The following is a 27463-nucleotide window of genomic DNA, read 5'->3' as shown; positions in this document are numbered from 1 at the left end:
CGGCACTTTTGCAGTATTGACACAAGTTATAACTTGCTGCATCAAAATGGAAAGGCGATAGGCACGCATCTCGGAAACAGCCCCTTGCACCTCTATTCATCTGCAGTTTATGCCCTCAGCTTTTCCTCTGTGGTAAAGGCCTTTATCTCATTCCTTTAGGAGTCCAACCTATCCTTAGTCTTTTCCCTACTCCCTGTCAATGACTAGCTCCCTAAACTTCAGAAGCAAAAGGGCAGAGTCAAAGAGTACCATCAGCAGCAGTGCTGAAAGATGTGAATTGATGTTGCTGTTGTTCATGCTGCCCATTTATTTCCCGTGCAGGACTAGAGACTCTAAGGATTTTAATTTATACTGGACATTACATCTATACTGAATGTCAAATCTATTACAAACAGGCAGCAGAGGTAACAGAAGTAAACACTCATGAAATAACTCTTCGCTGACCTTGGTCTCATTTAGTACATTGCTCAGATGACTTAGCCAATTACTAAATTGCACAGCTCTAAAAATAATACTTGATAGTATTGCCACGAAATCGGTAATTTTGTAAAGCAGACACGCTCTCTGCGAGAGCTCCCTGCCCAAATCAATTGTCCTGTCACACTGTGGTCTTGACCTGTCCCTGTGAGCGGGCAGAAGGTCCATTCTGGGAAGATTCATCCTGCTGGCACAGAATGGACACCTCCAACCGCAGAAACCTTGCAGTGGCAGATGCATTCAATCGTAAGAAAAATTAAGGTGTTTAGTTCTCATTACTATTCTCCTTCTGGAATACCTCCAGGGGAGATCAACTTTCACTTCTTCTCCCCTTATTCTGGCTGACAGAAGCTAATTACTGGATTTATCATGCCCTTTTCATCACCTACTTCACACTTGTTCTTGCCACCTGTAAGTCCTCCCCTCAGACTTTCGCAGCCCCCCCCTAGTCTCAAAGCCAGCACTAGCACTATCCTCCACTGGTGTGAAAAATTCCCAAGAATTTAGATTTTGAAGTGCACAGACGTCTGCTTGGGCTTTTACAAAAAAAGCGACACTGCAGATGGCCGGCACATAAGAAAGCCAGACACTTTCTTTACCACAATGCTTCACAAGGCGTGCATGATAAAAATCACACTCTCCTTTGGAGGAGAAAAGGGAGATAAATGTTTCCTATGTGGTCGGATTAGTGAGTGTTGAGCACTGAGATGGCTCACAGATATCACAGACTTCAGATTTATTTTTATAGGACAGTATGGTCAAGTCTGGCTTTTCTCTTAACAACAACAACAATGCTGGTGTCAATCAGTTATCTCACCTGCTGCTGCCTCTGCTTGCTGCCAAAACAATACAAGGCTTTTCCATAAGTAGCATACACAGCAAGAGGCCCTGGGGAATAATATTTCTCCTCCACGCTTCTAATAAAGACTCCTGTGGAAAAAAAATGTGTGCACAAGCATGCCCACATACAAAGTTCATGAGCTGTCCTGTGGTATGGCTGACAGAGCCTGGCTGCATGAAAAACTCAACCCAAGAGAAGCACCTCTTTAGGAGAGCACTGAGGGGCTACAAAACGCCTGCTTACTTGTGGGGGAGTGAGGAGAGGACTTCTTACAGCCATATTTATCCATCTTTTCAACTAAGGCATTTCATTCCCCCTTTGTTAGGTCTGCCTGCCACTATTTTCTTTCTCTATATTATTTTCTCTACTGTGCTGCCAGTGTGTACATGGCGACCCATGGGAAAGGCAAGTCAGTGGGAGCGAGGGGGCTCACCAGTGCCTGCGGTGCTCTGGGCAGCTGCTGCCCCAGAGCACAGGGAAGAGCATGACCACAACCTGCAGGGGCAAACTCATTGCTGTTGATCTGCAGTACCGTGCACTCTACAGCAACCATTTGTCCCGAGCGTTGTATTAATCCCCTTCCTCACTGATGGATGACCTCCACAGTAACAACACGTGCAGAAACAATTACATGAGATTCTGTGAATTTGAACAAGTTAAAAGCTTTTGATAACACTGTGTATTTTAGTGGTGTGCCATGTTTTTTGCTCATAGCTACAGCAAGCTCAGCCCAGATCTCAGAGTAGTTACTGAAAGCTTCTGCTGATAATAAACAAATGTATGATAGGAACCTACGTTATTACCATGTGAATTGTGACCTTCGACACGTCAGCCATCGAATGTTGTATTACCAAATTTGTCTAACGGAAGCTGGAGTACTCATTTTACACAGCTGATGATATATGGTTGTTTCAACTACTGTTATGCAGTATAAAATAATTTGAATATCAATTAAAATGGACTGAGGTAGCAAGAAGAGACACATCTTCACAAAAGGATTTTTCATGGACTGATAAGATTGGAGAATGACTGTATTATCCTAATAGCTTCTGTTTTCATTAACGGCTTAATGAAAACAGTTCCCTAGAATTAGAAAACATGACTGTAGATCTTAAACACTGAAATGTGGATTCTTTATCAAAACACACACTGCTGTGGCTACAACTGATGCTGCATCACTCTGGGATTTCTATGGAACCGAATGAGAGATAAACTGTTTACATTACAAGACTCTATCAAAGTTATTTTGCACCTAGTTTCATCCTAATCCATCTGATTTTTCTATAGCTTTGACAAGATGACCTCTCTCACTGTGTGTGCAGTATTGATGCCATTACTGAAGAGCTGTTCTTCAACCTTTCTGCTGATAACAAAGTAAATGGAAATGTAGAGAAACCTTGGGGAGGTAAACAGCTTGTTCAGGATCCACTAAAAATGGGTAAAATTACAACAGGAAGGGATATATATTGTTACAAGAAAAGGGGTCACTGTTCCACTTTAAAAACTGTTGACATGATACAATAACGGCACACTACAACTTAGAATTTCATAAATAAACTAAAAAGTTTACCTCAAGTAAAGGCTTTGAAAGCTCAGTATGCATTATAAGAATTCAAACTCAGCCTATGGCTGATCACCTTTTCAAACTCAGCTCCAAAGTCAAACATTTTGTATGTAATTACCTAATACTAACCTAGCAAAAAAGAATTACTTTCGTGTAAAATACAAACAGCAGAGAAGGGCCATGGATTACATGCATGCCTTTTGTTTGTATGGTTATCAGAGAAGTGCAATAAAGCGGCAATCATTAAGGGAAAAGGCAAAAAAAATCAAATAGAAAAGAAAAACATCTTATTGATTTGTTCTGCCAAAACCACTAAATACAAAAAAAATCGAAAATGAAGCAGGTCTGTAACTGGTATCAAAGTTTCTTTGGTTCAAAAACACACAGAACGCTAGTAACATGCTTTAAATTAAGTACGCGTTTCAAAGGTTAACAGGACTATTCCTTAGGCAGAAGAACAAAGACGAGCTGGTTAAAGAAAACTGGGTACACTACAGCTACTTAAAATACTGTATCCAGCACAACTCATCTGGATGCCTTTGAGCTCAAAGCTAATTTGAATTATACAGGCTTTAAAGAACAAAAATACTAACCTATGTTTTATCTAAGCTCCTTTAGTTGAACCAAGCTGCTAATTAAAAATCTTCACCACTCTTCCTAATTCCTGATGTATTTTTTTAACAGAGTAATAAAGCCATCCAAAAGCTCTGTCCTTTCTCACAGAATTGTTAACAATAGCACCTCTGAAATACCTTGGCATCTAATGCTTTTACTAATAACATGTCTGTCTTCTGCCTTGATTGTATCTCTCATAGCCAATCTAAAAAAATATTGTGCAGTAGGTTTTCTGAATGCAATACTGCGGCACATGCCAATGTTCCTGTTGGTGACAACACCACAAGAGTTTACAATCCATGCAATGCTTAAATGTAACAATATCTCTCAAATAATACATAAAACAGATGTGTACCTGGTATTATAAATATGTGACATAAAAATCTATTGGGTTGGTCAGTGTGCATATTAAAAACCATTCAAGTAGGTCAAATTGTGGATAACTTAAAACCTTAAAGACAGCAATTTTAATAAAACTGTCAATACAATTTTCTTTGTAAAAACATTTGAGACTGATTATGCTGCTTATATTGAAAGCAAAATACAACGTCTATATCTTTAGATCTTTTATTGAACTGTGAGCACAGCATCAATAACTGCTTCTCAGCCGTAAATGAAAATTGATTCCAGATCTAACCCTTTGTTTTCTGTGTGTCTTTAATCCCAAATCACCCGCAACGAGACACAAGAATCAGCATTTTGTCTATGGGACAAAGCCAGCTCCCAAATGTCTACGCCAAAGATACTGTGGGGTGTGTTTACATGTGTTAGAAGTAGGTGATAACTGCGGTCTCTCCAACTGAGGCCCAGAAAGTGATGATGGGAGTTTGCAGCTGGAGTGGAGTGATGTGTAACTCACCTCACACTATATTGCGAAGATCAATATGGTCCAAAGCTTTTTACAGATCTGAAGTTGGAAGGGACCTGCAATGAACATCTCATTGGACCTCGTGCATGTCACAGCCCAAAGAAATTCATTTGACAACTCCTACATCAAGCTTATGACTGCCAAAGGTCTAAATGCAGAGGAAAAAACACAAGGTTTCCGTGCACTTTGCAGTAGTTTGGCACAAATAGTTCGGATTTTCAGTCGGCTCTCGCTTGCTGAAGCTTCTTAAGCCCTCTGGTATGAAATTAAAGTGTATAGTCACCTTTCAGGATTTTTTTTCTTGTTGATATGTTGCTAGGCCATCATCATGCACGGCTAAACTCCTTTTGGCCAAACCAAAAAAGACCTAACGCATATATTAAGGAGAGTTCTCCAGATCACGTTTATTACTCCCAGGAACAATTTCCAGTTATTCAAAATCCTGTTTGAAAAGTGAATGCTAAGAGTCGGCAGCATGTTCAATAACAGCCTTGCTAATAGTATCTAGAGAATAAATTCCCTCCACTGACTTCAATCTGGTAGTTCTCATCCAGAAATAAGGCTCCACTTCTTAATTGTAGGACTGATCGGAGTTATCATGTATTGGGTTTCTCCTCAGCAGTGGGGAGAAACAGAAGGAGATGTTTAATATCTGAATGAGCACGAGGTCAATAGACCCCTAAATAAAGGCAATACAGATCAGAAGTAAGTGTGCTTGCTCATAGGAGTGAGAGGACAAGATAGAAGAGCTTTGTTTCTTGCAGACAAGCTTCTTACAATCTTCCACCATGACAAATTGACTATTGGTAGCCTCAGAAGACAGGCTGATAGATCAAACTCTCCCCACATACTATAGACATTTGCTAAAAGTTACGATCAAGGTGCATTTATGGATCAGTGTCATTACCGCTCTGCTGTGTAAAGATTGAAAGGTCTCTAGAAATTCTCAAAGGACAAATCCTAGGGCTCTCTACCGACCACTGTTCTCAAAGAATTTCAATTTCCTTGAAATACGAGCAGAGAGAAAGATAATAAACTCGATTTCTGCATATTATGTTTTTATTAACAAAAAATGAGTAAATGCTGGCTCCTGCTTCACACCGGCCACAAGCCCATAGCAAAAGAAAAAATATCAGAAAGACTGTAAAGACAATGATTTAATTTCTTTACAGAAATGCTGTATAAACTGTTAGAATGGTTTTGAGATGAGTTTTCTCTTTCTGACAGAGTGCACATGTGTATAGCTGAATTACAATGGTCATGTGACTGCAAAATCTTTATGCTAAAAAAAAAACTCCGAAACCAAACCAACTGCATTTTTCTAACCTTGGGCTTCACAGGTGAACTTTCAACACTGTAAAATTCACATAATATAATTGCCTCGCTCTGTCCCGCATAAATGATTATGTTATACATCATTTGGAAAAAATATTTTGCAGTCAAAAACTATGGCAGTGACTTCGTTGATGTTTATGTTCCTGGCCATTGGGCTAGATCCAGCCTTTCTTTCCATCTCCAATCCCCTCTCTTTAAAAAGATATGGCAAAAGTTGCTAAAGTGTGAAGGTACTGCCAGTGCCTTGTGTGAGTGATGCAGCAGAGCGATATTCCTCAGCTTTGCAAGGCCTTAAGTCTGGGATGCAGTGTGTGGCAAAATCTGAAGGACAGATACATACAGTCATTCATACAGGAAACCTAAAAAGCCGTGGGATTCTTTCTTATATTGTCCATACTGTCCATACTCTCTATTTGTAATACAGATTAAAAAGATACAAACTACAGCCATACATACGTGGGGTGCTTAGGAAAGGGGAAGGTTTCTCTTGAAGCGCAAGGCACTTAAGAAATATGTTCAATATGCTTTCTTTCCAGACAATTCATTTATTTTTCACATAATTGGAAGCATTCATGTATGGAATCCCTAAATATTCAGTCCGTAATCTGTTACTTAAGAAGATATTTGGGAGAGCTTAGGAGGTTTGAATCAACTCTAATCACTCAGAGTGAGACGAAGCTCACACCGCCAAAAGGAAAAATATATTCTATGCACTATAAAATTCTGAGAAACAACATGAACAGTCCTAACTGTGCTCTTTTGTTTGTCTGCAGCTTATACTGTGAATAGTGTTACTGGAAAGTCACATGGAGTTTCGATGCAGTGCAAGGCTTCCTACAGCTCAGGCACATCGCCACCACGCAAGGACTCAGGCTGCAGCCCTCGAACTGGGAGGAACGTGACACCATTCATGAGCGTGACTCTGCCGACTCTGCCTCTGGGCAAGGGGCACACGTGTTCCACATGACAGCAATGATGTTTTGAGAGCTATTAATACTCCACTGTGCAGTGTAGACGCAACCTCATCTTTCCTTCTTGAGATTAATGTGAGAGATGTCACCTATTCAAGTCAGTGAGGGCTTTTCTTTTGATGTCAGCAAATGCTAGTCCAGGAAGTTGCTTCTTTGTTCAGCAATGGTAGATGATTTCATCTTAGCAGTGTAAATTTGTAATAATTCTACATAAGTCACTATGAAATGACTACTACAGGAAGACAAAAGTAACTCCTACCTGATAATACATTTCAATTTCTATACTTTGGGCACCTCAGTATCACAACGCCATTTTACAGGACTATTTGGACAAGCTTCCAACAGATCAGGAATCCTGCTGGTTTCCTAAAGTCACCTTGTTTGTACAACAGCACACTGCACAATTACGGGCTTTTGATCCTTCAGCTTCAAATGAGAGGGCAAGTCTATCTCAGTGTTAAAAAATACTGACTTCTATGACTAAGGGGTCAACTGACAACAGAAGGTAAATCTTTCCTGGCACAACACTAGAGGACAGATTAGATAGGTTGAAAGAGAACGTTCGGGTGGTGTAAAAATAAATAAGAAAGAAAGATCGACTTATAATTAACATTTCCCAGGCTGAACAGATGATCTTATGCTGAATTACAGCATTACCTTCCTCTCTGTTGCAGACATTTACAGATTTGAACCTATTGCATACATGAAGCAACATGAAGGATGAATTTAACCCAAAGTCTCTCTTTTTTCTGATAACAACGTTGAGAATATGAATTTCACCAGCTTCATCTCCTAGAATTATCCATAAATATTTATAAAGTGGAAAGGATAGAGAATAACATGAGTCAGGTTTCTGAAAATGATTCTTCATTAACGTCCCAAGCTGGCTGAGAGACTTTCAGTATTGATTTACAGTTACACGCTTAGGATTTTTCTTTGCACAATTGGGAATCACTGGCTTACTAACTATGGACTCCCAGCCCTTTACTCACTGTCTAGCACAAAACATACAGATCCAATCTTCTCAGTTGGCATAGTACAAACAAATTGCAAAGTGCAAACCAACTCTGTAGATGTGGCAGTGGTTTGATGTGGCTTTATATTCACTTCCAAAAAGGCCATCAATTTTTCAGAAACGAAGTGTGAAACAAGTGAACGCTGTTCCACAGCTAGTTTGGTACAATGGAGGGCAGATGTTTCAAGGCTAGTGAGTTATGGTTTGGTTTAGTTTAATCCACTTCACAAAGTTAATTCAGAAAAACAGACGAAATGTATTCCTATTTAAGAATGTCTCCTCCCATGGAGGTTCTGCACACAAGCAAGATTTAAGCTAATGGATTCTGCAGGACTCTAAAATGCTTTTGATGCAAATACAGTAAACCAACACGCAATCGCATTCATCTGATGAAGCAACTTCATCAAATTATCTGGTCTGTGCCCTAATATCAGATGTATTTACCTGTTCATTGTCATCTTCATCACTGCTGAGTTTCAGATCATCCTCAAGCATTCTGGAAAAAAAGACAATATAGAATTACATTTAATGAATTAACTTTATATGCAATGGGCTGAATCTATCCTTTAGAAAGTCAGAGGAAAAACCCTCTTTCAATTCAATAACAGCAAAATCAGATCTGTGATAAGTAAAGTGATGAATACTCCTTGTATGTATGTATTAGTCCTTCTGTGTGACAGTAGGTAAGAACAAATGACTTTCAGACTCATCCATCATAAAGTTTGGCAGTCAGTTCCTCTTTCACGTCCTCTTTTATTAGCACATCACACAGTGATTAGTCCATATACATCTATGAGTATTTCTAAATCAGAAGGTGGAAGGCAAATTCAGCTCTGAGACTGTTAAAAACTGAGAAATTGCCTTCCATGTTTCATACTTGACCTAGGGCATCACTGATCTTCTTTGAGGCAAGTACCAATCCCCACCTTATCAAACTGAGAGTGCAGAGTGAAGAACAGCAAGAAAAAGAGCCGCTTGTTTCGGGTTTGATGGGACCTCTCAATTCTTAGTATCTAAAGGCAGAGCAAACATTTTTCAAGCTAGGCATCTGCTGATTAATATCCCCATTTTTTTTTTCCTAAATAAAGGGAAATCTCACACTACTGCTCCCTGCCCTTGGTTAAAGGAGAAAGAAACTCCTAAAAGATGTGTCTGTCTCAATACCTCCTTCCTTTCCTTTGGCAGAAGAAAGAGTTGAATAATGCATATTACTATATTAATGCTCATCTTATATAACTCTCTTTTTTTTTTTTAATCCAAGACCCGGATATGGCAAAACATGTAGGATAAGAAACCATATTACTTGCTGTTACATTTTTGTAGGAAAGCTCTCTTCTTTTGAGATCTATCTACCTAGAGAGACATGACTAGCAGCCACCAAACACACTCCTGTACAGCCTCACATACATTCACGCTTTTATCTGATGGTCCTCCTCAGAGCTGATACTCCTTTGGGCACACTTCTACCTCACATCCATCTTTTCTCCTTGACAAATTCTCTTATCAGAGGATGACGTATGAATGAATCGGCACATCTCACACAGATCTGCTGTGACAGCCTCTAAAACTGCTGAGCTTCCTTTCTCCCAGCCTGAGCTCCTTTACCAAGGGCAGCAGGCTTGCAAATTGCAATTACTGTTTCCTTTCTGCCTTGATGGAGACTGAAGTCTACGATTTTTTATTGTTAGTCTTTAAATAACTGTCGCAATCAAAGGATGTTCTGTTAGGAAGGGTTTTTTTTTTTTCTGTTTGAAGACTACCAGTAAATCACAGAAGTCTCTTGGTATAAAGAATTTTAAAGAGGGGACAATAATTCCAATGTGGAAATATCAGAAGGTTCAAAGCCCTGATGGTGCTTTTAAAAAGAGAAAGTGCAAGGAGATCTTTAAACCAGTTTGTAAGTCATCTGTCTTTCGGTGACCTCTGTTGTCTGGCAGCCCAGTGGTTACAAAGTATTCGGACACATAACTACCAGTCATTAATGTCTTGATAAATGGCAGATGCCTCCCTGTAATACGTGAGCCGATAAAACTAAGACTGCAGCATGGATAAAGAACCTTCCAAAACCAAGAATTTGTGATGAGTTGACTCTGGCTGGATGCCAAGTGCCCACAGGCTGCTCTATCACTCCCCTCCTCAGCAGGACAGGGGGAGAGAAAATATGATAAAAAACTCATGGGTCAAGATAAGGACAGGGAGATCCCTCAGCAATTACTGTAACTTCATTCCTGACATCTCCTCTTTCTCCCTCCAAGTAGTGCAGGGGGACGAGCAATGGGGGTCGTGGTTAGTTTATCACGCATTGTATCTGCTCATCCTTCCTCCTCACATTCTTCCCCTGCTTCAGCATGCGGTCCCACCCAAGTAGGACAGTCTTCCACAAACTTCTCTAACACGGGTCCTTCCCGTGGCCTGCAGTTCTCCGTGAACTGCTCCAGCATGGGTCCTTTCCATGGGGTGCAGCCCTTCCGGAACAGGCTGCTCCAGCATGGGTTCCTCATGGGGTCACAGGTCCTGCCAGCAAACCTGCTCCAGAGAGCTCCTCTCTCCACAGGGTCACAGCCTCCTCCAGGCACATCCACCTGCAGCGTGGGATCCTGCATGGGCTGCCGGTGGATATCTGCTCCACCACAGACCTCCATGGGCTGCAGGGGCACAGCCTGCCTCATCATGGTCTTCACCACAGATTGTCAGAGAATCTCTGCTCCGGTGCCTGGAGCAACTCCTACCCCTCCTTCTTCATTTACCTTGGTGTCTGCATAGCTGCTCCTCTCACATGCTTTCACTCCTCTCTCTGCCTGCTGTTGTGCAACCCCTTCTTAAACACATTCTGCCAGAGGTGTAACCACTGCTGGAGATGAGCTCAGCCTTGCCCAGTACTGGGTCTGTCTTGGATCCAGCTGACACCGGTTAGACACGGAAGAAGCTTCTGGTATCTTCTCACAGAAGCCACTCCTGCAGCCTCTCCACTAACAAAAGATTGCCATATAAATCCAACCCAGAATTTTTCAGGAAATATTACTCTTTAGAGGCATGGACTTTGCTGATGAACAGGAACTTATAATGTTGTTTATCTAGCAGACACGTCCATTTACTTCCTCAGCATCATTGCTTTCTGTGCTATTCTCAATGTATCACTCTACCTCTACCCACCCACAGCCTCGGATTGTTATCTCCAAGTCTCATTACACACCAGAAGGACAATACCCCCAGGAAACCAAGACCATCTTCATACAGGACTGTATCATTCTGACTCTTAACTCTAATTCAATCCTACACTCCTACTTTTAAACCTACATCTCACTTTAATGTGTAAATTATCTACTGCTTTAAAGCAGCACTGCTAGATAATGTGCTCTATTATTATTTTTTAATGCAGATCTAAGAGGACATAATGCAAAGGATCTTTTCATGAAAGAAGCCCAAAGGGTGGTGTTTTTTTTTCTTTCCAGCTATGGCTTTTTTTTTCTTTTTTTTTCCTTTTTTTTTTTTTCTTTTCCCATTTGTTACATTTTAAATTCGTTTTTGAAACATCCTGGTAGAAATAAACCAAAAAGGACAAAGGAAATTCCATACTGGATAAATGGAAAGAACAAAGAAGAAAATACAAAAAAGATAAATGAATACACTTACTAAACTAACAAAACATCTTCTGAACTGGCTGATTAATAACTGTCCTCTTACAGCCTATACTGCAGACACTTCCTAACAAGTACAGTAAGCACAAGACATGTTTATTGAATATTGAAAAATATAAAATGGATATAAAACATGATTAGTAGGAAGGACAACTGTTAGAGTTGGTTTCAGATAAACTAAATTTGCAGGATTTATGAGTTGCCTTCAAGAGACTAATGGATGTTTAGATGACTAGAAAGAGGAAAAAAATTGGATTTTGGTATTTCTTTAGCAGTTTCAAGCTTATCACACGGAGTATATAATTCTTCTTTGCCTGTTCTGCTAAATGAAGAATATGTCATCCCATTCACTTACAAAACCCAAAGGTTAAACAACTAAACCACACAGCTTCTAAAATGCATCACATTCTCCTGGCAGATGAAATAATTAAAGAGAAACTGAGTACGGTATCAACTATAAATAATGGTCACCAGAGAAGTGAAGGAATAAATTAAAAATACATAGTATGTGCAAATGAAAGTAGAATGCTGCAGAGTTCAAATAACCTGCTCCCAGAGGGTATTGGTTGGAAGAGGTAATATTTTACAGAAAGCAGAGGACTAGATGATCTTCCACAATTTTAAAACGTGCTTAATATTCTGAAGACATGGGTCACAGTAGCTTGTACTGTTTAATGTTTCTATTAACTCTCATTTGTAAGCAAGTAGCATCTGATCACACTCAAAGCCCAATATGGGCTTTTAAAGATTGCCAGCAACCTTAATCCAAGGTGACTATTGCACTGTCATATCTAGAGAGGTAACCCATTCCAGCTTCAAAGTCCTGAGACAGAGGAGCTTAAAAGCTGTCTGGATGGTGTGAATATGAAATTAGGCCTTCTTTAGACTAGGAGATGCCTGTAAATGCACATATAATCTATTCTTCTCTATGTAACTGTTAACCGCAGAAACACCCAGACCCAAGATTACACAGCGTATTTGTTTCGAAGATCAGGCCAACTATTAATAAAGGCCAGTTTGGCCGATTCGTTCAAGTTACACTGAATACAGTCAATGAGAGCAAGTCAAAGAGGCAAATACAAATCTGCCTGTATTACAAACCTATCTTCAAAGGTGTTATAAATTCATCTTATTTCCTATTCTTCTCTGACCCAGCTGACATTATTATTGAATATACATGTACTTGTTTGTCTTCTCATCCATAGCTAATGCAAAACACCACTTTAGGGAAAGAGTGGGATTAAGTAGGATTTTTTTTTTTCATTATTAGAGCAATGACATTTACTGTAACAGCTGAAGTTGTGTCAGCACATCTATTATAACCTACAATTTTCAGAGGTTTATAATTTGGAATGTGAAATTATTGCAAAGCAGAAACGTCAGGACAAAGCAACACATTTATCTGTGGTGTAAGTAGGGGCAATCTCATTGACTGACTACAATACACACTTCCTCCGGGGATGAATTGGCTCCCAAAGCAGATTGTTCTTACATTACAGATATAACCAGACAAATGGATGAATGAGGGCTTTATTAGGAAGAGTTGTGTAAAAGTCTCACTAGAAATAGTAACAACAAAATATTATTTCTAGGAGCCTTCAACTTGTACCACGCCTTAGAAAATGATGAGATAGACAAAAAGCAGAAGGAGCTACTTTTATAACAGTTTATTACGATTTCGGCATAGCTAGCTAAATTTTTATCTTTTCGGTTTGACTCCACACATTACCCAAAAATATGATTAAAAATTATGCCATGACAATAAATCAGCTTAAATATAACCAGGAAACCCTCTGTATCTGTTCTCTTGACAGAGTCAAAAGATAACACAAGTCCATCACGGCTTCTGTCTCTCAGTGAGACAGAGTCCACTTTATACCTTCCTCCTCTTCATGTTCGGCACGAACAAGTCACAGAGTCCCTCTAGCCACTCCAAACAAGCGTAACAGAATTTGTTAGTTCAAATACAAGTCTACACACATCCTGAACTATGGAGCCCTTGTCACACTCTCGCTTACAGCAACACCTGTATGGAGGGAACACTGCCCATACGAATAGTGACTATCACTGAGATGTGACCTCTCCTACCTCTGAACTCTCATGGCAATAAGGCCATCAGTTCCACACAATCTATGCTGGTTTACCCTATGGACCTTATATTGAACTTGTTTTTCATTTTCCTTGTGCGTTTCTCTGTAGTATGTAAGACATCTCAGAGAGCGGTAACTCAAAAGGTATCATGCAAATGACAAACTGTATAATGGAATTCAGATGTGTTGCACATACTGGAGCACAATCTTATCATTTATCAAGGGGGAAGGGGGCCTACATGTGTAAAAGCATCTAACAATAGATTTCCCCAGAGAAGTTTATAATACAGTGGACTAAAAAACTGGGGAAATGAAAATAAATGGTAGAGTTATTCCAAAGGAAAAAAGAAGATCCTTTGTTTTAAAACATCCCATCGATAAATCTTGAAACCTGATATTCATTCTTTTGCTGAAATGTGCAAGTCATCTTTAAAATATTTCCTCTGTGATACAGTAAAAGAGAATCTCAAAAGATTACATGGAATTTACAAGCACCATTTAACTTAATGGTTTAGGCCACTTGACCGGGATTTTTATACATACTTAAATATAGTTTACTAACTTTCCCTTCTCCTCAGTCACCATTTTCTTTTCTTACATTCTCGTCAATGATGGGGCTATTCTGCAAACTCCTACTCACAGGAGTAACTTGTACTTATTTGAGTAGTTGCAGTGGCCTGAATAGGACTAATTTGCTTAAGGATGGATCAAGTCCTCAGTGTGAAATTGCCTCCCCTTAGAATGAACTGAAGTAAAGTTTAATTTCTTCACCACAAAAAGCCCTGTGAGCAACAGAGGTACCTGGTCTCCTCCCTCCTGCAGGAGAAGGCACACATTAGCCTCATAACATGGTCAGCCTCCCCATGGCCCAGCTGACGCAGAAAGATGGCTTGCTAAGAAACACTCCATTTTGTGTTGTCACACTCAGTCTGCCTTAGTGTTCCTGGCTCCATATCAGTAATTAGTGCAATTACAGCTGGTGAGAGAGAAGTAACCCCTGTGGTTATCTATTAGGTACCTCACAATAAGAGAGTGCACTTCATTACTCATCTCTCCATACCAGCTCTTCATTTCAAAAGGATTAAGCAAAATTGATTCTTTCAGTAGAATAATTTCTTTATCTAGCCATCCGTTAATATCTATGTATAAAAAGTTCTTCAAGACAACTAAAATATTAAGTTGCTTCCAAGTGCATTAAAATTACTGCTGTGTTGACAAGCATTTTGCTTCCCACTGAAGCTGAGACAAGAACCTTGGGAGAAGGGGGAAACCTACTGCCAAATTTTATATGTATACTATAAGCATAGATGGAAATTAGTATGCTTAGCATGAATAATACTGTGGCGTATCCAATAACTTCACATCCATATTGAGGTCCAATCCTGCTCCAAAAGATCAATTCCAATAGAATAGAACAGAACTGGGTCTAAATACTGTAACAGAAGTTTAAAAAGTCAAAAAGTCAAAAAAAAGCAGCACCTTCTTGTTTCAAGCTGGTGAGTTTATATTTTTGTCTTAGTAACACTAATATGACTAATATGACTAATGTGACACTAATGTGTCTTCTGTCTAGAAAAGTGCTATCTCTATTACGTTCTGTCTCCCTTGCTGTCCAATGCCTCCTCAAAACAACGGACCTCTGAGCTTGGCAGGGCCTGAGGATGATGCATTGGCGAAACAAAAAGCGGGGGAAAGAGAAGAGAGAAAAGAGACAAGATCAAAGAAGGTATGGGTCCAGGAAAAATACAAGGAAGGACTAACAGCAGTTTCTAAAAATGTCACAGTAAAACTTGTATTCTTCAAGTTTTTGATGAATAAAAATGAATACCCCACCTTTTCAGTGTGCCAAATTCTGCCACTGTGTACAAAGCTTTTACTGTTTTCTCTTTGGCTGATATAATTTTGGGTCCTGCAATTTATCAATAGCAATATATAGTCCAGGAGCCATTTCTGTGATACATACCCATTTCCAAATCATTCCACATGAAAAACACCTGCTTATTGCAACCATATTTGATTAAAACTGTCTCCTAGCCAGAGTACCATTATTTTCTCTGGTAAACAAGCCTTCAGCTGGCATATTTACACACAAAGGCTTTGGGAACTTAGCACACAGTTAAACAATGATTGATAATTCTACAGGAACTTGCAAAGGTGACTTTAAAAAATCATACTAGAAAATATATTAAAAAGAGTTGTTCAACAGGGAACAAGTAATGTAGGATTAGCTCATCCATCCAGTGTTCTACAGTGCATATGGAAGAACACTAATTTTATTAATTGATTATATTATCTCATATTTTACCCCTTTTTTTTTTTTTTTAATCTGGTAGCGAAGGGAGTCCTTCAAGAAGCGATTGGATGAGCTGCCAGTACCAACACAACATTCACAAATCCTTCTCTGTGCACAATTTTCCCCTTACATAGACTAATCTTGTGTCTGAAAAGCAGAGTTCTTTTGGTTCTGCAGATTGGAAATGAGATGTACCGGGTAAATCTTAAGCTTCAATAACGTGGTGTGGAGTGGAAGCAGCATTTTGCTCATTAAAACCTTATAGCGATGTATTTTTGCAGCTCTTTCTGCCATTTTAACTATTTGCCTCTAATTCTGAACTGCTGTCTGCAAAGTTCAGTGTCACAGAGAGAGACTGCAGTTCAGTGTTAGCAGTAAAACGACACTGAGTCCCCCAAGGTGCAAGAGGCAGTTTAGATTGAGGTGAACTCTATTCCTCTCTGGCACAAGTACTAGGACTGCAGAGCTTCGCAGCAAGGTGATGAGGCAAAGAAACTCACCCAGCACCTGCCATGGGGTAAGGCTACACATCAGCTTACCAGCAGCACCCACCTGGTCCCAGCCTGTGAGCTGCAACTTCTTTACTTGTTCAAATAGAAGATTCAAAATATTTAATAAAGACTGGCAAGGCGCGGTCTTCCAGTGGCAGATACCAAAAAGGCAAAGCAATGCCAGTCACACCATGGTTTTCAGTGATGCGTTGGGCCACAGAGAATGGGAGCTTCAGCTTCAGAAAGTGTTTGTTCTTATGGGGAGAAGTGAAATTTCTCACGTCAGATTTTTAAAGGATGCTTTAAACTTAGTGCTTGACTTAAAGAGAGCTTTTCAGGGTGTGCATTACCAAAGCAAGATTCCAAGAGAGGAGGCAAGTCCTGTGTACTGTCCTGCTGATGGTCCACAGAGAATAAAGAGTAAGGGTCAGCCACAGAGAGAAGACGAACAAGTATCGGGGGCTTATGTGAGCGTAAGAGAACTGATGGGGGTTTTCAATACCACAATGGCATTACATCTCTATGAAATATACTGCTGGACTGTGCCTGGTACACGTGGCAGTTCAGGGCTGATCAATCAGCAAAAATCCCCATAGTAAGCAAAGTTAAGGTGATGAGAGGCATCGTGAGCTTTATTTTCAATGCACTAAATTTCTGACCAGTTTTCAAAGCCACTTGTCGTGTAGCTGTAAAATCCTACATTGAGAATCCACATCTATTCCACAGATCTGACACAAATTTTGCAAAGAACGAATTTTTAGTAAGACAGTCCTTAAATAAACATGCTGTGGATCAATCTAAATATGTAAAACCAGACTAATCCATGCACTACTAAAATGAATATAAATAGAGGGGATAAACCCAAGCAAGACTAAAACTAATATAAATAGAGGCAATAAATGAAAAAAAACCCCATAAATTATTTCTGAATCTGGATGATTTATAAGACATTGAATGTGCATGATAGAAATCAAGTACCAAGTGCAGTCTTGAAAACACTGACTCACGCAAGTAATCCTCGCTCCTGCAAGCACTATTTTGCAGGCTCAGATCCAAACACAATGCCTGACACTGTTTGCTCTGATAATCACTCTAAGATAAACAGATATGAATAACTGCAAATAGTTCCAAGCATTTCCTTTCACTTATAATGTAAAAAGAAAAATTAGAGGATAAAATGAAAACGTATGTTTCCACTTCCAGATTTCATACATCATTAATTCTGTAAAAACATATCCATCTTCATGCTGATACTTCTCTTTGCTTGGCAAGCTTGAAGAACGCAATATGCTTGATAACCTGATTGAAAATTTGATCCTATTGTTTAAAAAAAATGAGGATTGTTTCATAAGGGGCTCCACCATGTCTGTGCACATTTCTCCCTAAGTAACAGTGTAAGACTTGTATTTCCCCAGACAGCTGAACATTTATGCTGATGTACTTGGCTACAGATCCAATCTTGCACTGGCTGTAATACAGGAGAATTTTCCTCAGCATTCTGCATTATGGCACTGAAATAATTTAACAGTGCCTTCTGTGCATGTTAAACAAGTTTTCTGATGTAGTTAGCTCTTACAGAAAGTTTGTTTACCCTATAAATTATGCCACATGGTTAAACCACACTTTGGCCTGAAATCTGCAGAGGTTATTTTTTTTTCAGTATCTTTGGAGTAACCCTGGAAATGTCGCACTTCCCTCCATTCATGCACACTCCATGCACAAATACACTCTATTCTTTATACTCCCTTGGAAGCCCAGGCTACTCGAGCTTGCGGAGTTCTCTCTGAAGCTCAAAAGAAGAATGAAGCTCGGGAGGAACCAAGAACGAAATATTTATATTTTGATGGCCAGAGACATCAAAAGCAGAAAGAAAAGCTTCTGTAGGTACATCGGTGACAAAAGGAAGACTAGGGCCCTTTCTGGAAAGAAATAGGAGACCTGGTTAGCTGGGATGTGGGAAAGGCTAACATGGTCCACAGTGTTGAAAACATTCCAGAAAAGAAAATTCCAGAATACCATTTTTTCGCCTCTCTTTTTGTGTATTTTTATCAGGTCTAGCACCTAGCTTCTTCCTCCATGACTAGAGTACCTCGATGTTATTAGTAGACAAATAAACAAGAATATTAGTACATAAAGTTGATAAATAGACACTAAATCTTTTCTCCAGAGTGCAAAACCTGGAGGTAGTGTAGACTAAACAATTCCGTTGATAAAGTCTAACAACATCATGACTTTACAAAGACAAATAATAGTATAATAATATGTTAAAATTGTCAGACTGGATCAGCTCTTTTGTACATCTAGTTCTGCATCTTGTCACAGGGACTGTTCAACGGAACAATATGTTAGTACTAAATTATTTTTCCTAATATTAACTGAAATGAGATCTAGGTTCATTAAGCTCATGGAGCACATATGTATCCCAAATTCTTTATTTAAGTCTTTTTTAACAATGTCTTTGAACCCTAGCTCTACTGTTGGCAGCAACCTGAGTCCTAATTATATGCTGTAAGAACCTATTTGTTTTTCTTGGCTTTCTGAATTTCACGGAATGCCTACAAGCATTTAAATTGCGAGAAAAGGAATTGGAATTTCATAAGATCTAGGTAGATCTAGGTTCTTGCCTCCCATTAAATTTCACTTGGGTCCCAAACCTTTATTTTCTACCAGGATGGTTACAAGGATATAATGTACCTTTTTTCCCATACTATTGCTATTGTATTTTCTCATCTTACTTTATACACCTGCTGTAGGAAGTCTAAGTTTTTATGACAATTATCTTCTGAAGAACAAGTGGGTACATTTAGCTTATGTCTGACATGCAAGCTGCAAAGCCCTCCCCACTTTTGCCGACTTTTGATGTTAGTTCAATGGAAACAGGATGAGTTCCATGAAGGGGAAAATGGATGACACACCTTGCACTTATTGTGCGAGCTGTTAATCTACACACTAATCCAGTTGATACGTATGGTCAGGTACTTGGGTAACTATCAGGCCACAGCACTACCTCTCATCTCCTAAGGTAATGCAAAAGTTATATCTCAAATCCAATTTAAATTGGTGCTCCCTTGAGCTCAAAGATAATTTCTCTCTAATCCTCTTCTGGTTGTCTATAGCGTAACCTTCAAAATCTCAGATATGACACTAAAAAAATGATGAAGTCATAATTTTTTTAGCACAAAACCTAGCTATTTTTCCTGGTGCACAATGTTCCAGCTCTTATCAGATTCAAGAATTCTTCAATTGCCTTGAACTTTGCATTTATTTTACTTCTCCAGATTTTTGCCAATGAAAATACCTCAGCACTGCTTGAAGAGAAAATAATCTTGTCAGTTTTATTGTGCCATATCTGAGATGATGAAGGTCATGCTAACTACAAGTCTGTTCCAATTGCTTCGGGGTTGGGCGAGGTGGGCTTTTTATTTTATTTTTAGTTTTCCCCTTGCTCCTACCACAAAGTAATAGGGATTTTCCCCTTTCATTCATCTTGCCTTTTGTTGTTTTTAATCGACCACCCATCAGTGCCGAATTGCCTTGTAACTGTCTGCTGAGCTTTCATTTGACAGAGATAGCTGCTATTGTTAACACGAGCCTTCACTTCAGCCCATTTAACTTTCCTCAGTTTGACAGCTTCACAATAGCCACCTTCCATCTAAAGAAAACTGTGATTTAGTAGAAAGGGAATGTGGGACAACAGCCTGATCTGTCACTCAGTCTCCAGTGAGTTCTCTTGGCATAAAGTTCCGCCACAAAGCCAGAGGATGAAATACTACATGAAAATAAGACGGTCATGAGACATGTTCAGCTATATATGCTGGTAAAATCTAAACAGCAACCACACTTAAAAATACAGCTCGCTCTTGTCAGTAATACCTTACGCCGCACAGCAAAATAAATATTTTGATTGATTTTACATTTCCATTTTTTACATATGTTCCAGAGCAATACTTGACTTTTTTCCCCTCTCTTTTATTCACCTAGTAATTATTCTCAGATTGATCTACTACAACTCCTAGAGAAACAATATGTCACAAGTAAATTAAACCTTTCATTGGACCAGTCATTGGTCCTACTCCATGGAAGTCTACATGAAAAAATATTGATGAATTAAGAGCCTGGATGTCGTCCCTCACTGACAATTAAAAAAGTCAAATTACAGCTGCCTAAGTGGAGCCCCAGAAAAACATCCAGCTCAACTCCACACTCAGCTTTCCAATCACACGCAGTTTGGAAATACATTTGTAGCTGATTTTTACTGTTGTGCGTTTATCCCTAAATCTCTTTAAAGTTATTCTTAAATCTCGTTATATCATTTGGCACAACAGACAAGCTGTAGATATCCCAGATTTGCAGGCACCATTTTTTTTCTAACCACGGTTAAATAACTGTATTATTTTCTTGTCCAAAATCCTGGATCTCAGTTTGATGAATGCTTTCTTGTTAAAAAAAATGTGACTAGAAAATTGAATTTGATTATCATAAAGCATAATTTATTTCAGTCCATCTATATTCCTCTCCTTAGCATTCTCATTAATTTCAGCAGAAGAGGAACGAGAAAACAGAGTTGGTACAGCCGCATGCTGCAAAAGGACTACTCTAAAGTGACTGCCGTGTTCACCTGAGGATAAGAAAAATTTCCCAGTATTTAAAATAAACAAGCTACTCTGGTACTGGTGGTTAATCACCTTGCAAGACTAATTTTTGTTTTGCAGCAGCCACTCAAAACTTCAGTTAGAAGTTTACCACAGCTGCGCAGAAAGGTATGTTCAGAACTGGGGACAGAAAATTGGATGACAGATAACCTCCAGTAAAAAGAGAGATAATAGTTACTAGAAAAGCAGCTATTGCCCAGAGTTTACTTGTGAGAGAGTACCCATGAGGCTAAAACTAGGAAGAACACCAGGCTGCTCCACTGTTTCTAATTAGGGAGGACATCCTTCATTTTATAGCTCCTGTGGTCTAATTTGTAGAGAACCATATCCCCTAAAGCTTTCTGTAAACCAAATTAAAACTCATTCCATCAAGGAGTTTTAGCAATATATGGTCTCTGATCAGAATACATACTCACAGTCATAAAGCTGCTTCAGGCAGTCAGTTGGGGGCATATTCTTTCTTTTTGAGGGCTATTATTTTTCCTTTTTATTAGGAAACAGCAGATTTCTTCCAGGAAAATACATTTTAAAGACTAGAGAACCTGGTTCTGTTTAAATGGTCATTCATAAGAAGGAACAGTATACACAGTGTCTTTACTGATTTTCCTGGTATTGTCTGACTTCTAATTAAAATATTTTCTTTCCCCTGCTTTTTCAGTTAAGACACCTGAAAGCTTCAGCTAACTCAATGAACACTGCTAACATTTTTTTCTCTAACTGGAAAAAAGTAAAAAAGTTAGCTTAGGGCTTTTTAGAAGACTTAAGACTCCATGAAAGCTTTTGAAGTCTGCAATCCCTTCTCAATGCAGAAAACATTCATATCATGTGCAGCATCCACTTTACTGGTCTTTAACCCAGCTGGAAAACAAGAGTCAATTCAATCTGTATGCCCATTCAGTCCTTGGCCTCTACGCTGCTACTATCAACAAGAGTGCTGGATTTGGACACATGTCCATTAGATTCTGATTGAGACCTTCAGTTCATTTCACACAGGCCACTGAATAGCTCTAAGCGTTTAATGGCTTTTGTTCGCTACCTATCTGCTTTGAATTCAAACGGGTAACCTGAAGGTGAAAGGGTTCATCATCCTATTGTCAGTGCAGCCTCTGCCAGCTAGAGTCCCCTTCCCCGTTATAAGAAGAATTTGGTGACATTTGGTTGCTGAACTTCTTATACACATATAAACACACACACAATTTCCTCAAAAGAACTTCCTTCTCCCACTTCTTCGAGATCTAATATAAACTCACAAGTAATCACCCATGCATCCAGCACGGTTGCTTGTTTTAGTCAACAGTGCAAACAGCGAGCGAGATGCCGATTTCCACATGCAAAGGGACTGAGGGAAATTTCTTCAAGTAAGATTTCAATAAAGTATTTACCACAGCTGGCATAATTACAGAATTACCTGTGAAAAACCACAAAGGCTGAGGGATCTAATGAGTAAGCGGAAAACTACAGCATAACAGACAAAATGTCTACAGTCAAAATATTCCACTAAGTAAAGGTCACAGATTCCCCGTTTGGAGCAACAACGTGGCACACTTCGAAAGCAGGCAGGGGAGGACTTTGCCCATATTCTTGGAGGATATTTTCATAAACTTTCCAACTGGTTTTGAGAACGGGTGGCCAATATGGCAAAGTGTTTCAGAGTGCCTCACAGCAGCAGTTTGATATTAAAAACTGACCAGTATGAAATTGGATAGGCTGGCCCCAAAATGCTGAGAGCTATTAACCTTGAGAAGCTTATGAAAAGTGGATGCCCTGTGGCGCTCAGCATTGCCTGGTGAGTCCCTCATCCCCAGGAGGGTGCTGCCAAGAGCTCTGCCTGCTACATCTGCCTCCCTTCTCTCCGCCCTCTATTCTTGTCTCTTTCACTAAGCCTTTATCCACTCATTTCAAACAAAACAAATATATTCACTGTTGTTTAAAGGCTCATCTACATTTCCTGTGACTTATTTTCATCAGCAGCACTCCATTAAAGTGATTTCAAAGTAAACTGGTGAGAGAATGAGCAAGAGACTGGGTAGCACTATGTCATGTGTCTTCTCAAACCAGTTAAATCTCAGCAAGAAGTTAAAAGAAAAAAACATCTATTTAAAACCAGATTAAGCTCAAGCTGCTAAAGTATAATAAAGTGCTACATTTTAACTGACTGAACTGTGCACACTTAGAATACAAGGGCATATTTCATTTGGGTTTATGCAATTGTTCAGTCTACTTTTCTACCATTTCACCCATCACCAGATGAGAGAACTTGTCAGGCAAAATTGTAGTTAATGATGTTTAATGGTGGCTGAGCCCCATAGGCTTGTTTATTTCTTTTCTTCTTTTTTGTTGCTTTACTCTCACGGAAATAATGAAAATATTACACGAACAACTTCTATATTATTTGCAGGAAAAGCTTCCATTACCAATGCTAGGTAACATAAAGCTTTATCTGATTTATACAGCAATCTATATAAATCTACTTTTATGTTTTATTTGATTCCAGCCATTAGGCTGTGCTAGGAAGTAATTCTAAAATATATATCATAGTGGCAATTCACTGTACTGTACCAAATTAATCTACATAAATCTATACCTGTGTGCAGGGAACCAGCATGGTAACATCACCAGTGTGGAGGAGGAATGGATGCCAGTAATTCTACTGGTAGGCTTTCTAGGAAATTCAAGCTTTTTCTAAACCACTGAGCAGAATACAAATGTCCCCTGTTGAAAAATTCCTCTGTCTAAATTAACTGTACCATCATTAGCATAGCTCTTACATTTTAAATTTCAGAGTAAGAAACTGCATATTAGGAGAGGTATTTCCTCTTTATGACTGATCTAAAGACAGAGAGCTGGAGCACGAATGGGCTGTTTGGAACAGAATATCCTTTTAAAAACCTGTATTCCTTACTGATTTAGAGATCCTTACATAGCTGAGGCCAGTGTGCTTTGTACAGCTGAATGAGGCCAGCTGGCAAAGCAGAAGCGTATCAGTATTCTGACTGCTTTTCTTTTGTTTGAATATTACCTCAGTGGCTGTACACCAAACGATGTGAACTTGATGGGTTTGACTATGACCTCAGCTAAACTGAGCAATATGAAGCTGGCACATCTGTAATCTCAGGCTTGCTATTTTTCAATTTATTTTTCACCTGATTTGTATTAAGATGTGGTTCAAATTTTAAAATAAAAATAAAAAGGGCCTTTCTGCATTCCAAATCAATCAGCAAATGCTGGCATGCCAGAAGGCAGGCTTCATCTGCCTCTTCACACCACATTTGGTGGATCCCTGACTTATGAGAGCTTGATTTCTAAATGTTTATGCAGAAAGAAATGCTTTACACATCCGCTTCTTCTCAGATAGCCTACAGGGATTTCTGGCAATACTTATATATTTTTTTTCCCCGCCGCCTTCCAGGTTTTATCCCTGTGGATGCATAAAGACATAGTGACAGCAGGAATAGGCTCAACTCAGAGAGAGCAGCATCCCCACATATTATTGCTATTCACTCCATGAGATAAGCTGGACATCTGTCTTTACTTTTAGCAAGTTCCACAAGGATAAACATGAACATGAATGTAGGCTGCCCACAGACAGTTTACTGGTGTTCTTTTATAGCCCCATCCCATCACTGGCTTCTGTCACTTTTGTTCTGAGCTACATTTCAGCCTTGGGTCACGAGACTTCAAAACATAGTCCATTAATCAAATGGTTTCTATGAACACAACTGTGGTTTAGTAACTGTCTCCTATTCAACATAACCAAGGAAATGAAAGCAGGAGGTCAATATGAAGCTGGCTAGGTTACACGTGGAGCTTTAAGCAGCAATCCTTGATTGGCCATCATCAGATGGAGTATTTTATCAGTGAAGTTATTTTTTGTGAGATAAAAGAACTCAGGACACTTATGGCCTGATCCTGCTCTCAATAAAGTCAAACAAAGTTCTTTTGACTTATGGTGACTTATGTTCAAGATCTATAATGTAGACCACAAAATTAACACTACAGCAGAAAAAGAAAAGGAAGAAAAATAAAAGCTCTCTTACAATGCACACTAAGAAGGATATAGGATTCAAATCTTTAAGGTGAAATAACTGCTCCCAGAAGGAGGGAAGCTGAATGTGGGACATGGCAGCTAATACGCAAAAGTGATGGGGAGAAGGGTATTACACCAGTGCAACAGTTTTACAGCTGTTGCATCAGTGGTAAGAGGTGGGGTTTGCAAGCCTGGCTTACAAAGGCTGTGAAAGTGGGAGGCACAGATTCCTCATCTCTGGTGCCCAAACATGACCTATAAAATGTGCTGGGAAGCGGTGTGCTCAATCTGCCAGCCACTCGTTTAGGTGGGCTTTTCTCTGTCTCATCTTTATAAAAGTGATGTGATTCTGCTTCGTATCACCCAAGTCTGTTAAAAAGGGGTTGAAACGAGGCCTCTAAGCAGCGTGAGAATTCTTCTTTTTGATGCAATAAAAACCCATAAATATGTGTCTCTAACCACTGAAGACAGCAAGCTTTGGAGGGCTTAGATGGAAAGAGCTAGTTTAGATTGAGCCAATTCTGGGTATTGCCGCACATGTCAAACAGCACTTCACTTGACAAATGATCCCAAAGAAATCTATGGGGCTATTCATGGAGTAAGGTTGTGTTTTGTATGAGTAAGGGGATTAGAAACCGGCTCTTGTTTTATTTTCAGAGAGATTTCAAATGCGTTTGTTCTAATTTTCCCTTCCTTCTAGGATTGCTGGTATTCACTTGGCGCAGCTTTAGAGGCAGAGGGATGTGAAAAACAGCACCAGCAAAAAAAATTACAAACTCATATATTAATATGACCAAAATAGTTTTTTCTTTTCCCCTGTAAAATATGTGGCATAAACAAATTCCTTAATGATGCTATGCGTTACAGAAGTTTTATTGGCACTTGTCTGGGATTACCCGCATAACTCGCTTGTGAGTTCACCACTCAGGGGTAATGCACTCATCCCAAATGAATGCTAAAACCCAGCTTATGTAAAAAGTCCTATTAGAGTTTAACAGAGATTAAACAAACAGTTTTTTTTACAGAAGCCTCTTATAGTACACAGGTTCATAGAAATTACAAAAATCTTCATCTATAATAGGCAATGTTTTCATTAGCTTTATCCCAAATATCCCATACTAAATTCCACAAGTTCTTACCCAATGACATGCGTATTCACTCCACAGTTTCACATTTTCACCCTCCCTATCTCTAACCACATCTTTGTGTCACATCATACACAGAACTAAGAAAGAACATAGTCCCTTCTGCTAGGTCAGTAAAAAGACATAGTATAAAAAAAGTCCCTGCTCTATCGACTGTACTGTCTAAACTGAAAAGACAGGGAATGGGAAAAAAAAAAATCCTATTTACAGACTGAGAACTGAGAAATAATTTCCAAAAGGTCATACAGGAAGTCCCTGTTAGAGTTGGAATTAAAATCAAATTCTCCTGAGCGTTCTCCAGCCCAGTGCCTTAACAACAAATTCATCTTCCCCCAACATCTGGGTTTTTCTTCATCTACTGCATTCCACGCTCACCCCTGCACCATGTAAACATCTCCGTTCAGTACCGTAAGCCACACAATTGGTACCTATCCGGCTTAACCCATCACAGCCACAAACCGCTCACATGGACAAGCCAACTGTTGAGGAACATCAGTAAGGTTATCAGGCCACACACTCAGTGGGTCAGGAAGTGACAGCTGAGTTTTGCTCAATAACCATTACCAATTCTCACCTTGACTTAATCTAGACAATTCCTTAGCCCCACAGAAAGCTGTAACAGAAACAGGAACAGAGTTGATGCTGACTGGGCAGAGTTAAGTTCATTTTCTTCAGTTTTCTTTCCTACTTTCTTCTCTAACATCTGACTCATGATGATAAATATGAGGATAATAGAAGCAACATCCTCCTGCATTTCCACATTTAACCTGAAATAAGACCATCGCTCAGAGAAGTTCCTTCGGACACTTCTGTGCCTCCAACTACACATACTGCTTGGACACAATTAGAGAGCATTTGTGTAATTAACTTAAGATTTCTTCTTTTATTCTGAAAAAAATGGAAAATGGGCATCAAGACACCCAAAGTACCCGATTTTTTTGCTAAGTAAATATTTCCTCTCAATTTTCAGGTGAACGTTCTGTGAAAATTTACGATGCAAATTTAAATTTTAGGCAGTGTTTTACAGGCAATATTTGTCTATTAGCTCACATATGAGAGAATGCTAAAACTTGGTATGAATTAAGGTTAACCCTCAAAAAAAGCACCTAATTTGCCATCATAGCAAAAATGTGAGATTAAGAAAACGCCTTGGTGAATTACTGGGCATACTGAGTATTAAGACAACACATAGTTACTTCTAAATAAGGAGGAAACATTAAATATGGAAGAACACATTGTCCTTCTCATTTTCAGAATCATTTCCTACCTAAAGACAGACATTTTGCTTGATTTTCAGTCACATCAGAGCCAGTAACTTTCTCTGAAATCCAAGGAACGTACCTGCTATTAACAATCTCAGCAGTGCCTAATAAAAAAGCACTTAAGCAGCAACTGTACTTAATTTATATGATGCATAGCTATAAGTTATCAACCCCAGAAT

General features: G+C 39.2%; 1 protein-coding gene across 2 annotated transcripts in view; it reads right to left on the bottom strand.

Annotated features, from left to right (window-relative positions):
• Positions 1-27463, bottom strand: part of AFF2 (ALF transcription elongation factor 2) — a 333777-nt gene that overhangs the window by 85565 nt on the left and 220749 nt on the right. For both annotated transcript variants that reach the window (XM_054075616.1, XM_054075617.1), the window contains exon 8: positions 8131-8182. In XM_054075616.1, the coding sequence (XP_053931591.1) occupies positions 8131-8182 (52 nt within the window). The remainder of the gene's footprint in view (positions 1-8130; positions 8183-27463) is intronic.

The sequence above is a fragment of the Cuculus canorus genome, chromosome 10 (genome assembly GCF_017976375.1).
Source record: "Cuculus canorus isolate bCucCan1 chromosome 10, bCucCan1.pri, whole genome shotgun sequence".
In the NCBI taxonomy this organism is placed as follows: Eukaryota; Metazoa; Chordata; class Aves; order Cuculiformes; family Cuculidae; genus Cuculus; species Cuculus canorus.
Note: the sequence above shows the minus strand (reverse complement) of the source record. Positions and strands in the feature narration are given on the sequence as shown.